This window comes from Semicossyphus pulcher, unplaced genomic scaffold (assembly GCF_022749685.1).
Source record: "Semicossyphus pulcher isolate SPU_LCO1_2020_fin unplaced genomic scaffold, fSemPul1.0.p SCAF_1, whole genome shotgun sequence".
In the NCBI taxonomy this organism is placed as follows: Eukaryota; Metazoa; Chordata; class Actinopteri; order Labriformes; family Labridae; genus Semicossyphus; species Semicossyphus pulcher.
In genome coordinates, this window is record NW_027211603.1 from 12,774,903 (window position 1) to 12,787,853 (window position 12,951).

General features: G+C 40.2%; 1 protein-coding gene across 1 annotated transcript in view; it reads left to right on the plus strand.

The window, feature by feature from the left end:
- gpc5a (glypican 5a) overlaps positions 1-12,951 on the plus strand; it is a 136,412-nt gene that overhangs the window by 75,266 nt on the left and 48,195 nt on the right. Inside the window, exon 8 of the mRNA XM_069657996.1 lies at positions 12,160-12,322. Within this exon, the coding sequence (XP_069514097.1) occupies positions 12,160-12,322 (163 nt within the window). The remainder of the gene's footprint in view (positions 1-12,159; positions 12,323-12,951) is intronic.

Below are 12,951 nucleotides of genomic sequence, written 5' to 3' on the forward strand. Positions count from 1 at the left end.
ACTCTTTTTTTTAAAGGTGTTGATCGTGCATGTTATGAGCAGAGAATACACAACAGGGAGTCCTTGGAAGTGCTAATCATGTAATACACTGACAGTGTAGGATGGAAACTGGGGCTTGTGGAGGATATATGGGTCACATTCAGATTTGAAATGAAGTCGGGGTTAAATGATGATCCTTTAAAATGTGAATTTTATTATTGATGTGTTGTAGAAGAAGGCTGAGCGCGGGGGGATGCATTGTAAAAGGTGTGTGGGGGGTTAATGGCAGCTCAGTTTATGACCGGCAAAAGCATCAATTACATATACCAGTGCACACACTCATTCAATTGTACACATGAGTGATTGCATGCACATCTGGGTGTGCAGCACAAACTATATTACTTCTATAAATCACTATAGTATTGGCCCACCTCATTAATATGGTGAAACTTACCTTAAAGTACGTGTGCGTGTGTGCATGAATGGCGGGCTGCTGTTTGAACAGCTGCAGGGTAAAAAGGGGGAAGTGTACCCTGAAATATGGATGAAGGCAAAAGGTGAAATTCTATTACTTTAAAAGACATCACTGTCGGGGCATTTTTATGAGGATAAGAATGATGTGTCCATGCAAATGTTGATTTTCATGTTTTTCATCTACATATCAGAAATGTTCTTCACTATTTCCATTTATTCTCCGCTGACCTTGACTAACTGAAGTGCAGAGCGCACTCCCAGTTTCCCTACAACCAAAATGGAAATGTATCATTGCTATTCCGCAGCCGAGACCGCAGGAAAAACACAAAACCGAAATGCAGCTATTGACAAATTCATCATGCAATCTGAGCAGTACAAACTCCGGATTTCATCATCTTGCTCATCAGCAGCTCTTTCCTATGAATTATTTGTTGGCTCCTCTCCTCCTCGCCCCTGTCCTCTCCTCTTCATGTGGTAAAACCCATCAAGAATCTATAAGTAGGCCCTGTCCCTGTCTCTCAATCAAAATCAGGAGCAAGCAGCTCCTCACCCAGTCTGCCGGCTGAATTATTTACCAGCCATTGATGTGGTGGTTGACCAGCAGTTTTTCTTCTGAATTATTCATGTCTCCTCCCCTGCTCGTCCGAAGGATTAGCACTGAGAATATATTCATGTTTTATTTGTTGTGCTCTTAAATGTGCATACCACATCATAACATTTGAATGTTATAGAAGTGCAGCTAAAGAGACAACCTTGATTATAACCATCATCCTGCTCTCTAGAGATACTTTAACACACCAACACCCTCAGAGTATGACTTACAAATTCAGTTTGTGTGACGAATTCTTGTCGGTATCCAGCAAGGAATCTGTAAAGTCAGAAAGGCCACGTCAGGACTGTGCGAGAAACTCTTAATTGGAGACAAAGCCCCAAAACCTGCAGCTTAAGAACTTGTTTTTTAACCCACACTCATTGTGGCGCTCAGTTTGCCCATGAGGTAAGCACAGTAAATCAAAACACTTAAAGACAAATCCAGCTTAGCTGCATACCTGTAGATAACAACTTATCTGAAATGATTGCATGTGCTTATCCATGATTAAAATCCAGCTTTAGCTGCAGCAGAATAATCCTCTTTGTGTAATTGGTCATTAGATGCGTCATTCAAGTTCGGGAGAAACTCACAAGAACGTATCCACAATACTGTAACATATTTCTTTGTATTAAGTTTTTTAAATTGAGGGTTTGTTTTTCCTACTCTATCTGCTCGTAACAACTCAAGCTTGGTCCAGATAAGATTGTGTTGAGATAATTAAAACACTTGGTTAAGCTTCAGCTCTGTGGTTAAATGATGAGTCTGGCATTTCTCTACATCTCTCTCGGTACTCTGGGATTTCTAGACCTTGTTTGTGACTCAGCCACAAACACAGTGGTCCTTACTCAAGACATTAATCTTTAAAACAGTCATTGAATATATAAAAGACAACAGGCCACTGTAGTTTAAACCAAAAGTTACTCAAACAGGAGTAAGCAGTGGATTTGTTGGGTACTGTCTTTAACCGGGATTAATATAAATTTGGTGCTTTCTTGAGCGTTTTTTTAGAAGTGTGTGGGATTGTGTTACGATAAACTACAGTTCCCATCTCTACTGTAGCGAAGGAACATGTCACAAAGTTCAAAGCTTTGACTCATTCATGTGTTTTGGACTACACTTGAGATCTCTCACATTCAGGAATTACTGATATCACACTTGACGTGCTGCTACAGAGAAACCACATTTTCAAACCACCGAACCAGGACCTTAAATGTACTGCACATTCATGCACGCTCTCTCTTTTGCACGCACCATAAGCTTTTTCACCAGATTGGCAGACGATTATGTCAGCATTAGCACACCTACTGAGCGCACCATTCAACACAATGGACGCCATGAACGCAGAGTTTCTAATCGTTAGGACTTCACACGTTAGCACACTGACAGGTTCTGTCTGAAAGAGCTGCAGCCATTACTCTTGTCTGTGACTCATAGGGTAGCAATATCCAGCACATTGCGCGGGACAGAACATGATAAACATCTATGTGAGAGCTGTATAAGATTATAACTGTTATTATAATAGTAGTTAAAACCTTAAAAACATTGTCGTGAATGTTGAAAACCAGCACATTATATATTAATCTTGACTCACAGCTTGAAACTCCCGGACAAAGTAGCACATTTGGTCACATAAAGAAATATAGAGTTTATCCAGCCTTATCCTTTAAATGTAAGAACTGTTGAGTCACCGCAGGGTTCATTTGGATGATGGAAAATAATGTGGACTTCTGAAAAAAATGAGTTCCTTTGTCCTCTCACTGACTGACCTGCTGCGTCGTTCCTGCTGCTGCTGCTGCTCTCAGCCCAGATAAGCACCCTGTCAGAGCTGCTGCTGCGCTGAGCGAGATGGGAAATGACAGTGAGCGTCTTGGGAGCCGACTCACATCCTGACACTTTTCTCCTCTGACTGGCAAATATGATCATTGTGAAGATCTCTCCTCCACCCACTATTTACATACAGAGGGACGTGTTCAAAGAGAATCCTCCCGAGCTTTTCAAACCGCACTCGGCTTTATTCGCCTCCTGGATCTGTGAAGGTGTGATTCATTTTGCCACACAACACCCTGCACCTCTTTAGGAAATATACCCCGTACATAATCTGCACTGTATATTTTAATTGACTGTAAGTGTATGCTATTTGTCCCTCGCAGTCAATTTGTTACTTTGGATTCTTTGCAGCTTTTTTTTTCGGACTACTCCTGCCTCCGTCTGTGCTGGGGAATGTAGACTATAATGGTTGTGTAGGCCGGATAAATATAGTAATAATGCCCTTACATTTACAAGATACAGAGCTACAAAGCCATCACCTTGTTCCATTACTGTAGAAGCAGCTAAGGTACATAACTTAATGGTTTAAGGTCATGAAATGGAGTTGACGAGTTAGTTATTTCAAGCACTAGACGGCAGTACATTGTTGTATAAGAAATGCTGAATGAGTGTCATGTTTTAATATCTTAATGAGGTCAAACAAGAACATTTACAGCCAAAAATACATCATCTGCACTTTCATTACTCTTATAAATAATATTTTTACACAGCAGCTCTCTTAACCTTGAACTGTAGATAAAAACGATGGTATGATGAGGTGATATCTCACAGTAAACATGGAAGTATTTACATCGTAGGCACAGTTTAAGAGTCTGTTTGTGTGTGTATCCGGGTGTGTTGTGTGTGTGTGTGTGTGGGGGTGCTATTCATTATTCTGACTACCTGTGGGAAGAAACTGTCTCTGAGACGGCTGGTGCGTGATTTAATGCTCCCGTAGCTTTTTTTCCAGATGGCAGGAGTGAGAATAGTGTGTGGGCTGGGTGACTGGTGTCCTTGATGATGCTCTGGGCTTTCCTCATGCAGCGGGTAATGAAGATATCACAGAGCCGGAGGAGGTCGGTGCCAGTGAATTCATGATGCTGTAGCTTTACTCTGTTTTGCTGCAGCGTCCTGCTCCATGTCAAAAACCTGCCAAAAACATACAGTGAGCCGCAGCCTGTCAGGATGTATACTTTCTATGATGCGGTGATGAAAGTCAACGCAGGCCTCGGTTCCCATGGTGAATCTTTTGAGACGCTTCGCAGGCTGCAGTCTTTGTTGTGATTTCCTGAGGAAGCAGCTGGTGTGAGGAAGAAGTTTGTGATGTTTGCAGAGTTGAGATTAGAGATGTAGAAAATCAGGAGGGTTGTTTTTGGTTGGAGATTACTAAAAGAAAGGGAGACAATAAATCATGCAAACAAGTGTGTCCCTATAAACAAGATATATCTTATCAATTGAAAGAAACAACGGCTGATTTCAAGTCAGTAACTCTGTGAGCTATTGGGCACTATAGTACTTATAATATGCGTGTGCGTCCATGCTTTTTAGCAGCTGCATTGTTCACCATGCTCATCATCTTATGTAAGCATGCTAACATTTGCTAATTAGCCCTAAACACAAGGTACAGCCGAGGCTAATTAGGATGTTTTGCAGGAGTTTTAACACTTATCTAAAGTATGAGCCAAAATGAAATGCTACCTGATGATGATGCTACAGGGAAGGTCTGGGGATCCTGTCAGTCGTAAAGATTCCTCCTCAGGGCATCGTGAATGTTTGTAATAGAATAACGGGGAAAAAATCATTAACTACTAGTTGAGATATTTCAGTCCAGACCAGAGTCACGTTTAAATAAATCTAAATAGTGAAATTATCAAAATAGGTTTTATAAGAGATGTTAGTTGGAAGTGGGGCTGAACGATTATGAAACAAGACTAGGTCAAAACCTAGTATGTGGCTGACCGCATCAGGTCAATGTGCGCTTTTGTGGGCAATGTGTTACAAGGACTGTCCTTATGAGGCTGATGACAACATGTTTGAAAGCAGGTGCGGATGTAGGTGAGGACAACGGATGAGCAGCAGATACCGAACAAAGTATCCAGAGCCGTATAGACAGAGTCGCGTCAATGGAGGTCCAATATGCTCCATGATCCAACACTGCAATGTCGCAACTCTCTCTGTCTCTACAGCTGTCAGAGTACTGTCACTCACTCATTCACTCAATCAGTTACTCAGTCAGTCACATACAGACCCCTGTGTAGGGCTGACCCCGGCAGTCAGCCAAAAATATCTAATTGAGATTATTTTGACTAATAATGCAATTTCAGTATGATTTGCAATATGAAGGGGAATGATCATTTTTACATCATTATTCTCATTTTCATTAAAAAAACAGATTAAAATGATTATGGTGTGTTTTTTTGTGGTGATCTGTCTCAAACAAAGATATTTATTACTTACGTCTGTGTATACTGTGCAGGCAGAACGTCTCAAAATTCAATGGTATTTAAACACACATTTCACCTTTAACAAATATTGCACATTGTGGTGCAGTGGTTAGCGCTGTAGCTTCATAGCTAGAAGGAGTTTGCTTGTTCTCCCCGTGCATGCGTGGGTTCCCTTCAAGGTACTCCATTTCCTTTTCCATTTCGTTAGGTTCATTGGTGACTCTAAATTGGCCGTAGGTGTGAATGACAGAGACATGTTATCCACCATAAAACAGCATTCATCTTTTGACTGCCCCTCCATACAGACTTCAGCCTCCGCTCCAAGGTCGCAGTGTTCCCACAGCAAAAATGTTTTTTTGATACTTTGCTAATAATGTTTGTGTTTAACCCACATTCTTAATTTCCACTTCTTCACCTCCTCTTGGCTCCGCTCTGCCTCCTGTAGTCACCGCTTGTTTATCCTCATTGTTATTAACAGCAAACAGCGGAGACTCAGCAGTTTTCTCCCGAGTGTGTTTCTTGCCATTAATCAAACAATAACTCCCGCGGACAACTGATGGTGTGTTTATTGACTGCATAGTGGTTGCCATGGTTACCATTATGGTATTCTCCTCTGCATTCACTTAACACTTCACTTAATACACAGTTGAGGGGGGGTTGAGGTGATATATTTGAGCATGAATGAATAAAAGCTATTTCTGAATCACCGCAAGCCACTAGATATTGTGTAACAGCGATTTCTGAGTGAATGGATGCAGAGAATAAAAAGCAACACAAAATGCTACCAACAAGCTTCATACCAGGACTCCACCAACTACATTATAATGTCACAAACACAATATTGATATTCTGTCTGGTTAAACTCATCTTTTCTGTCATGGGGACATTTTGTACTTGTTGAGATCCTTTGGGCGCCTCGGTAGCTCAGCTGGTAGAACATGCAGCCCAGAGGCTGCAGTTTTATTCCATCCCTGACCCTTTGCTGCATGCCTCTCTCTGTCCACCGGCTCTACTGCCTCTCTTGAGCTTTTCTATTATCAATTAAGCAAAAAGGGCCCCAAAATAATCTTAACTCCTGGAGTACAGGGATGCAAGACGTGAGCTTCCCCCTCATTCTCCATTTAATGTCACAAAGCTCTTGCCAGAAAACCTGCTGGAAAATAAGTGTATGACACAGCAGTGCACCTCTACGGCTTGTTTAGATGTATGTGAAACTTGAACTCTCCTGCTTTGGTACTTTTCTTCCTATAAGCAACTTAAATGACATGTGCCAACTGGAGTGTCGAAATGGTGTTAAGGTAAGTTTATTTATAGAGCACCATTCATCAGAGATAGACCGATTTGGTTTTTTCAGGGCTGATACCGATACCGATTATTAGTAGTCAAGGAGGCTGATAACCGATATTTGGAGCCGATATTCATTTGCGGTAAAAGTAAAAATATTGGCGTCAAAATTTTGAATGATACAAACTCCAACACCTAACTTTGTTTAAATGCCTTTAAGCATATGTTTATTAAACAAACAAACAAAAAGCGCAGGGAGTTCCCAGGGTCAGCAGCATCTCTTATAAAGTTAACTGAAAATTTAAATAAATAAATAAATAACTTCCTGAAGTCTTATAAAGTAAATAAAACAAAGTTAAATGAAATTTACAAGAAATGAACTTTTTCTCCTCTCCGCCGTGTGTGTGAGCACTCTGCATGCACAGCTTTCACTGCTGATTGGCTGTTACCCGTGCCATGGCTCTGCGTGTAACCAATCAGTGCTGTGGGTGGGACAATGCTGGAGACAGAGTAGTGACTGCAGACAGAGAGGCGCGGCTGCATCAGAGCCAAAATAACCCAGTTTTAAATTGATCTCTTATCGGCCGTCGGATTAAAAAAAAAGGCCGATGCCGATATGCGTCAAAATGCCGAATATCGGCGCCGATAATCGGCATTTTGACGCATATAGGCCGATAATCGGTCTATCCCTACCATTCATACATAGAGCAATTCAAAGTGCTTTACACAGTTAAAAACAGAGCGTTAAGAACATTAAGAACAGTAAAAGAAATGTGATATTAAGCAGAAATATACATATACATAGAAATATATATAATATATACATATATTTAGATTTAAGCTCAGGTGCAGTCAGAACAATACAACAGTATATGCTATGTAAGCATCTTTAATTATAACTCGTTGGTTATAATTTTCCTTAGTTTTTAGAACTCCCAGAATTCTCTTGTGTCCCAGATCTTCCCTGTTATTTTTAAATTGTTCAAACACAAAATATATTAAAATGTAAGTCAAAGAAGCAAAAACAACATATTAAGATACAAAAACCAAAATGTATACAAAAGTTATCAGATCAGGTCCGGTCAGCTCAAAACTTAATACATAATATTTAATGTCATTAGACATTACAAAAAAATCTTGTCTATGCACCAAAAGAAATAAGAATTAGATTGCTACAGAAAGTTCCTATTTTAGTCATTCCTCTGCTTAAGCAGTAAGTCCAGTCATCTTTTACTGATTACTCCAATTATAAGGTTTTAATGAAACAGATGTATAACACATTTGAACTTGCATGAACAGTAAAGGGCATCTTCAGTGAATGGGCACTAAAATTAGAAGATTGGACCTAATTAAGAAGCGTAACTCAGATATAAGATAACTAAGATATAAAAGCCTGTCCATAATTATAGTTTGTGTCAAACAAAGGTTCAGTTTTATTAGAGAGGATATTTATCGATCAATTTTAGAATTATCTGCATAGAGTATAGCTCAAATCCATTGTGTTCTTCCCTCACACTGGCTCCTATATGCGTCAAGTGTAGATAAAATCTTTGTCAGGCATGAGCGTGTTCACCTCTTTGAACTGAAAGTGCTTACAACAACGTTAGTTCATAATTACGTCCTGAAGCGTTGGCTCTTAAATGTTGGAGCAATCGTAAAAGAAAAGGACATGACCAATTAAATCGTGGATCTCTCTGTTCAGAAAATTAATTCTAAGTGTGCAGTTGTGCGGTTTCTAAGCCTGTGGGCAGCTTTGTTTGTTGGAAGAGTGATGGGTATTACTTGGCCTGTGCCAGCTCTCCACACGCTGCAATAACAGCCAGAGGCCTGCCCGGAGGTGACCGCTGAGGGCAGTTTCTCACCTGCAGATGCATTGAATGAATCAGAGCTCCTGTCTCACAGCCAGTGTCGGACAATGCTCCATGTCATTCACACGAGTTTAGCTAATAACACATTTAGACCATTCAGACTGCTTCATTGTGTGTGTGAAAGAGCAGGGCGGCTGTTCAATACAATCAAACACAGAGCTGTTGCTCCCAAGGCCTGGAGACTGAAGGAATTGACTCGCATGCTGAGTGACGGTTTTGGTCAAACATATTAAATGTTTTCTCAGCTTTGGAGCAAATGAGTTTGCTGTGAAATGTCATGAAAATAACAAGACTGGCCAGTGACCGCAAAGCTAAAGCACAGAAGCTTTTGTAACTTGTTACGTGGAGGTGAGATCTTACTAATTATTTATGGATGTGGCTTTAATTTGCATCCACTGTCATAACACCAATGTTAAAGGACATGGGTTGGTATGTACAATATTTGTTAAAGTAATCTCTAAGATTTTCATGTAAATAAATGTCTGTTTAGTCACTATCTATCGCCGAAAGAGAGACCACAATGGTCATTGCGCGTATGGCCCACTGATGAAAATCACAAGTGGCGCCCAGTTAGTGACGCATTTTCCATCACTCAGCAGTGGTTGGTCTGCCAGAGAGGGTAGGCGGAGCTAAGCGGCTGCTTTTCCGGTCTCTGCAAGTGTTGCGAGTAAACAGTAATCTACTATGGCTGAACAAACAAAGAAAATTTCGATGACTGCAGATACAACTTCACAAATAAGTGAAAATCCAAAGAAAAAGAAACAAATTTGACACTCAGATGAAGGAAAACTGTCTAAAAAGGAAAGCGACCGTCAGCGAGGAAAAGCCAACCGTGGACGTCACACATGCAACACTGTCTACATATCAGGGAAGTGTGCTCCCGCAATTACCGTTTATCTCCATAGATGCCACCAAAGAGAACGAAACTGAGATCTTCTGAGATATTACCACTTTAGAGTCAATAAATCCGATGAAAGGTTCTTAATTAACAACGTGTTAGTTGATCTCCAAGTACTGTCCGACTTCCCTGCTCTGTGGCAGATAACACGAGCCTCATTAAAGATGTAAATCTGTAAAAACAGGTCAGGAATATAGTTTCATTTAAAAAGGGCTCAATAATGTCCCAAATGAAGGGCGCTTTTATGCATATGTACTCAAAAAGAAGTAAATATATGTTTTTGTTGGGCTCTATTTTCATCTGCGGATTTATGGCACTACTAAGCATTAGTACAGCTATTCATATTCATCAGCGCTGTGTTTGTCAGATTAATTCAGACTAATATACTTTTCCCATGTTGATCCATTTAAAGAACATTTCAGCCAGTGCAACAGAAGTTCACTGATGTGTCTTGGAGGACATCGGAGTCCCATGACACAGAGAAATAACCTTTGTCAGGCTGTGGCTGCTCCGATGATGCTTGGTATCAGTTAATTGTCGGTCTTGATCTTTTTCGTCGTTTTGTTCGACGAGAAGATAAAAATAGAGTTTCAAATTTTTTGTTATGCTGTTCCTTGAAAGTGTGTGCGTGACAAACCAGTTTGTAGAAGTGAACTCAGAACAGAAAACAAGCATTTGGCCACAGCAGTAAACGTTTAGTTTGAGCTTTTCAAAGTTTATAATCCTTTGAGCTCAAGTGCATGAAAAGAATCAGAGAAAAAAGTTGTGACTTGAGAACTGAACTTAAGTCACACACGAGTTCCTGTATGTAGGTGTGAAAGCAAGCAGCACCTTCTCCTCCACCTACTCATACGTGTATGCAAAGGCTTATTTATACATACATCTTAATCTTTCAGCTCCTTGCACACGTCAGATAAGTGAATCTTAGCTCTGCATATTGTCTCTCATGCACAGACTAATTACTGCAAGAAGCTGTTTCCTCTGTAGATGAGCTTCAGAGTCGACAGCCTTTGAACTCTGAGCATGCTGAGCCCTGGAGCGCTGCTCTACCTCCTGGACTGTGAAACGCATCGTTCAAAATCAGTTAAACTCACAGACCAGACTTATCTCTGGCACCGCAGACAAATTATTCCCCATAATTGATCATAAGTTTGGTCGGATCTCCAACATTAATGGAAAAAAATCATTGCAATTACACACATGGCTGACACTGCTCAAACTCTTCAGTCTCCATCTCCTGACCTGTCAGCAGTGAGGAGCAGAGACCCCAGACAGGCTCATTACCAGCACGGATACATGTCCCAGCTCAGCCATGGCAGCAACCCCAACACTCCTGCTCCCCTGCACTGAACCACAACAGTAACTAATTAGCATAGACAGTACCTTTCTGATCGAGTCAAAGCAGCCTCTATTGTTTCCAATGACGCACCATGAATTTAGATGAGCCAATTAGCCTATGCATTTCCCCTGGTATCCACTTCACAAAGTCTTTGATTGAGATTCTGCAGCAACACGGCACAAAGTTTAGCTGCAGGACACTGCGGCCCAGAGGGGTGTTGATACTCGCTATGGATACATGTCAGTGACGTTTGTAGAGGTTGAAGATCAGGACAGTTGTTAATGCTGATTGTCAGTTTGAGCATTGATTCACCAGCCAATATAAGATTATGCTTTTTTTAAGGATTTAATTGTAGTTTTAAAAAAAAAATGTAACCATTTATTAATTTTTGTTGAAAGCACTTTAAAAAAGTTTTTTTTTTAAATAGTATAAAAAGGAAATTTGGGTAGAAATTGTTTTTTAAATCATGCATTTGCAGTGCAGCAGTTGTTTAGAGTTTTTCATGAGTCAGACGACGGTGCCTCACCAGCAGCAAAATCAGCAGATTTTTTTTTACATTTGTCCCTGGTTTTCTCTTCATTTTCAGAGAGTATATTCTGCACTGTCCTTGCCAGGAGAGGACCTGGTTCACTGTATCCTGCTGTGAATATTGAATGTGAATATGATATACATATATTGTGGATGTAGAGCTTCTTGCAGCAGGGAATGCAGAAACACTGAACGAATGGGCCCGTACAATCAGTTAATACTATTTTTTATTTACTCATTAATTTACTGTTAATGGTGCAAGATAAGTGCTTTACATGAAAGCATTTATATAACAGGGGTAATGCTAGGAGAAGAAAAGCAACAACACAACAACAACAACTACAAGGACAACAACTACCACAAAAATAAAGATACACTTGAAGTAATAATCTCAGACTTTTTCATTTAAATAAATGTCTGTTCAGTCACAATCACCGAATGATGAAACACAATTGTGATTGAGCCTATGGCCCACTGATGAAAGCCTTTGCATTTGCAGTGTTTCGTATTTTCATGGACTGGGTGTCTGTGGCGACATTCCCAGAAAAAATCACAAGCGGCGCCCAGTTAGTGACGCGTTTTCCATCACCCAGCAGTGGTTGGTCTGCCAGAGAGGGTAGGCGGAGCTAAGCGGCTGCTTTTACGGTCTCTGCAAGTGTTGCGAGTAAACATAAATCTACCATGGCTGTACAAACAACAAAAAGTTTGATGACTACAGAAAATCAAGAGTTATAACCATGACAAAGGGAGCCACCCATAGATGTCTGGTTAAATTGAGATGTGTGCTCCCCTAATTGCCGACTATCACCAGAGGGCGGCGCTCAAGAGCACAAAAACAATATGAAATATTTGAGATTGTTACTTTAAAGTACTTTAAAATAACATCTGTAAAAAACAAGATATTTTTAAACTAAAATATTGTATTTTCTGTCTGTTTTCCCACCCAGCTGTTGCAGGGGAAGTCCATCCCTAAGCTGGGCTCGCTGGACCAGATCGAAACAGGAAGTGGAGACGCAGAGGGACGTTATAGCGGCGACTGCGACGATGAGGATGGCTGTGGTGGTTCAGGTGGTGGCGAGAACAGGAGGAAAGTCTCCAGAGTCTCCAAATGTAAGTCTCATCTTTTTGTAATTTTATTGAAAGATTAACCAATTAAGCACTTGAAGAAATTGTAACCCAGCAGTCATTTCCCAGGCACTCACATTTCTCCCTAAGGAGGTAGAGTTAAATGGCAATTATATAACGTCTGAGCTGGAATGAGCGTTTCTATTGCATAGGAGTTGGTTTAATGATTAACATTTGTATGACTGGATGTATTATATAATTTAGTGTATATATTGTTTTATTAATATTGATTGGATTAAAATAAATAGTGTTTGTACCTGCCTAGGGGCTGCAGATTTAAAGTAGTATGTAGCTAAATCTAGTAGCCTATATTGCACATCTCTCCTCTTTCTACGAGGTTTTTGTACACGATCCATAACAAATAGATGCAGTAATATAAACTACATCTATACACCATCAAAATGTATTCATATGTTCAACATTCATTGTGTTAAATTCTGCCTTTTAAAATCTAGTGTTTAAAGTTTTACAATTTGAAAAGTAATTGAACTTGATTTTGATCAGTCAAGTCGTTCCAAGGTGCCGTTGCATAATAATTTAAATAAGACTTGCTCCAGTCTCCATTTTATGACAGCCATAATAATAGTCATTAAAGATAATAGTTGCTATGGGGA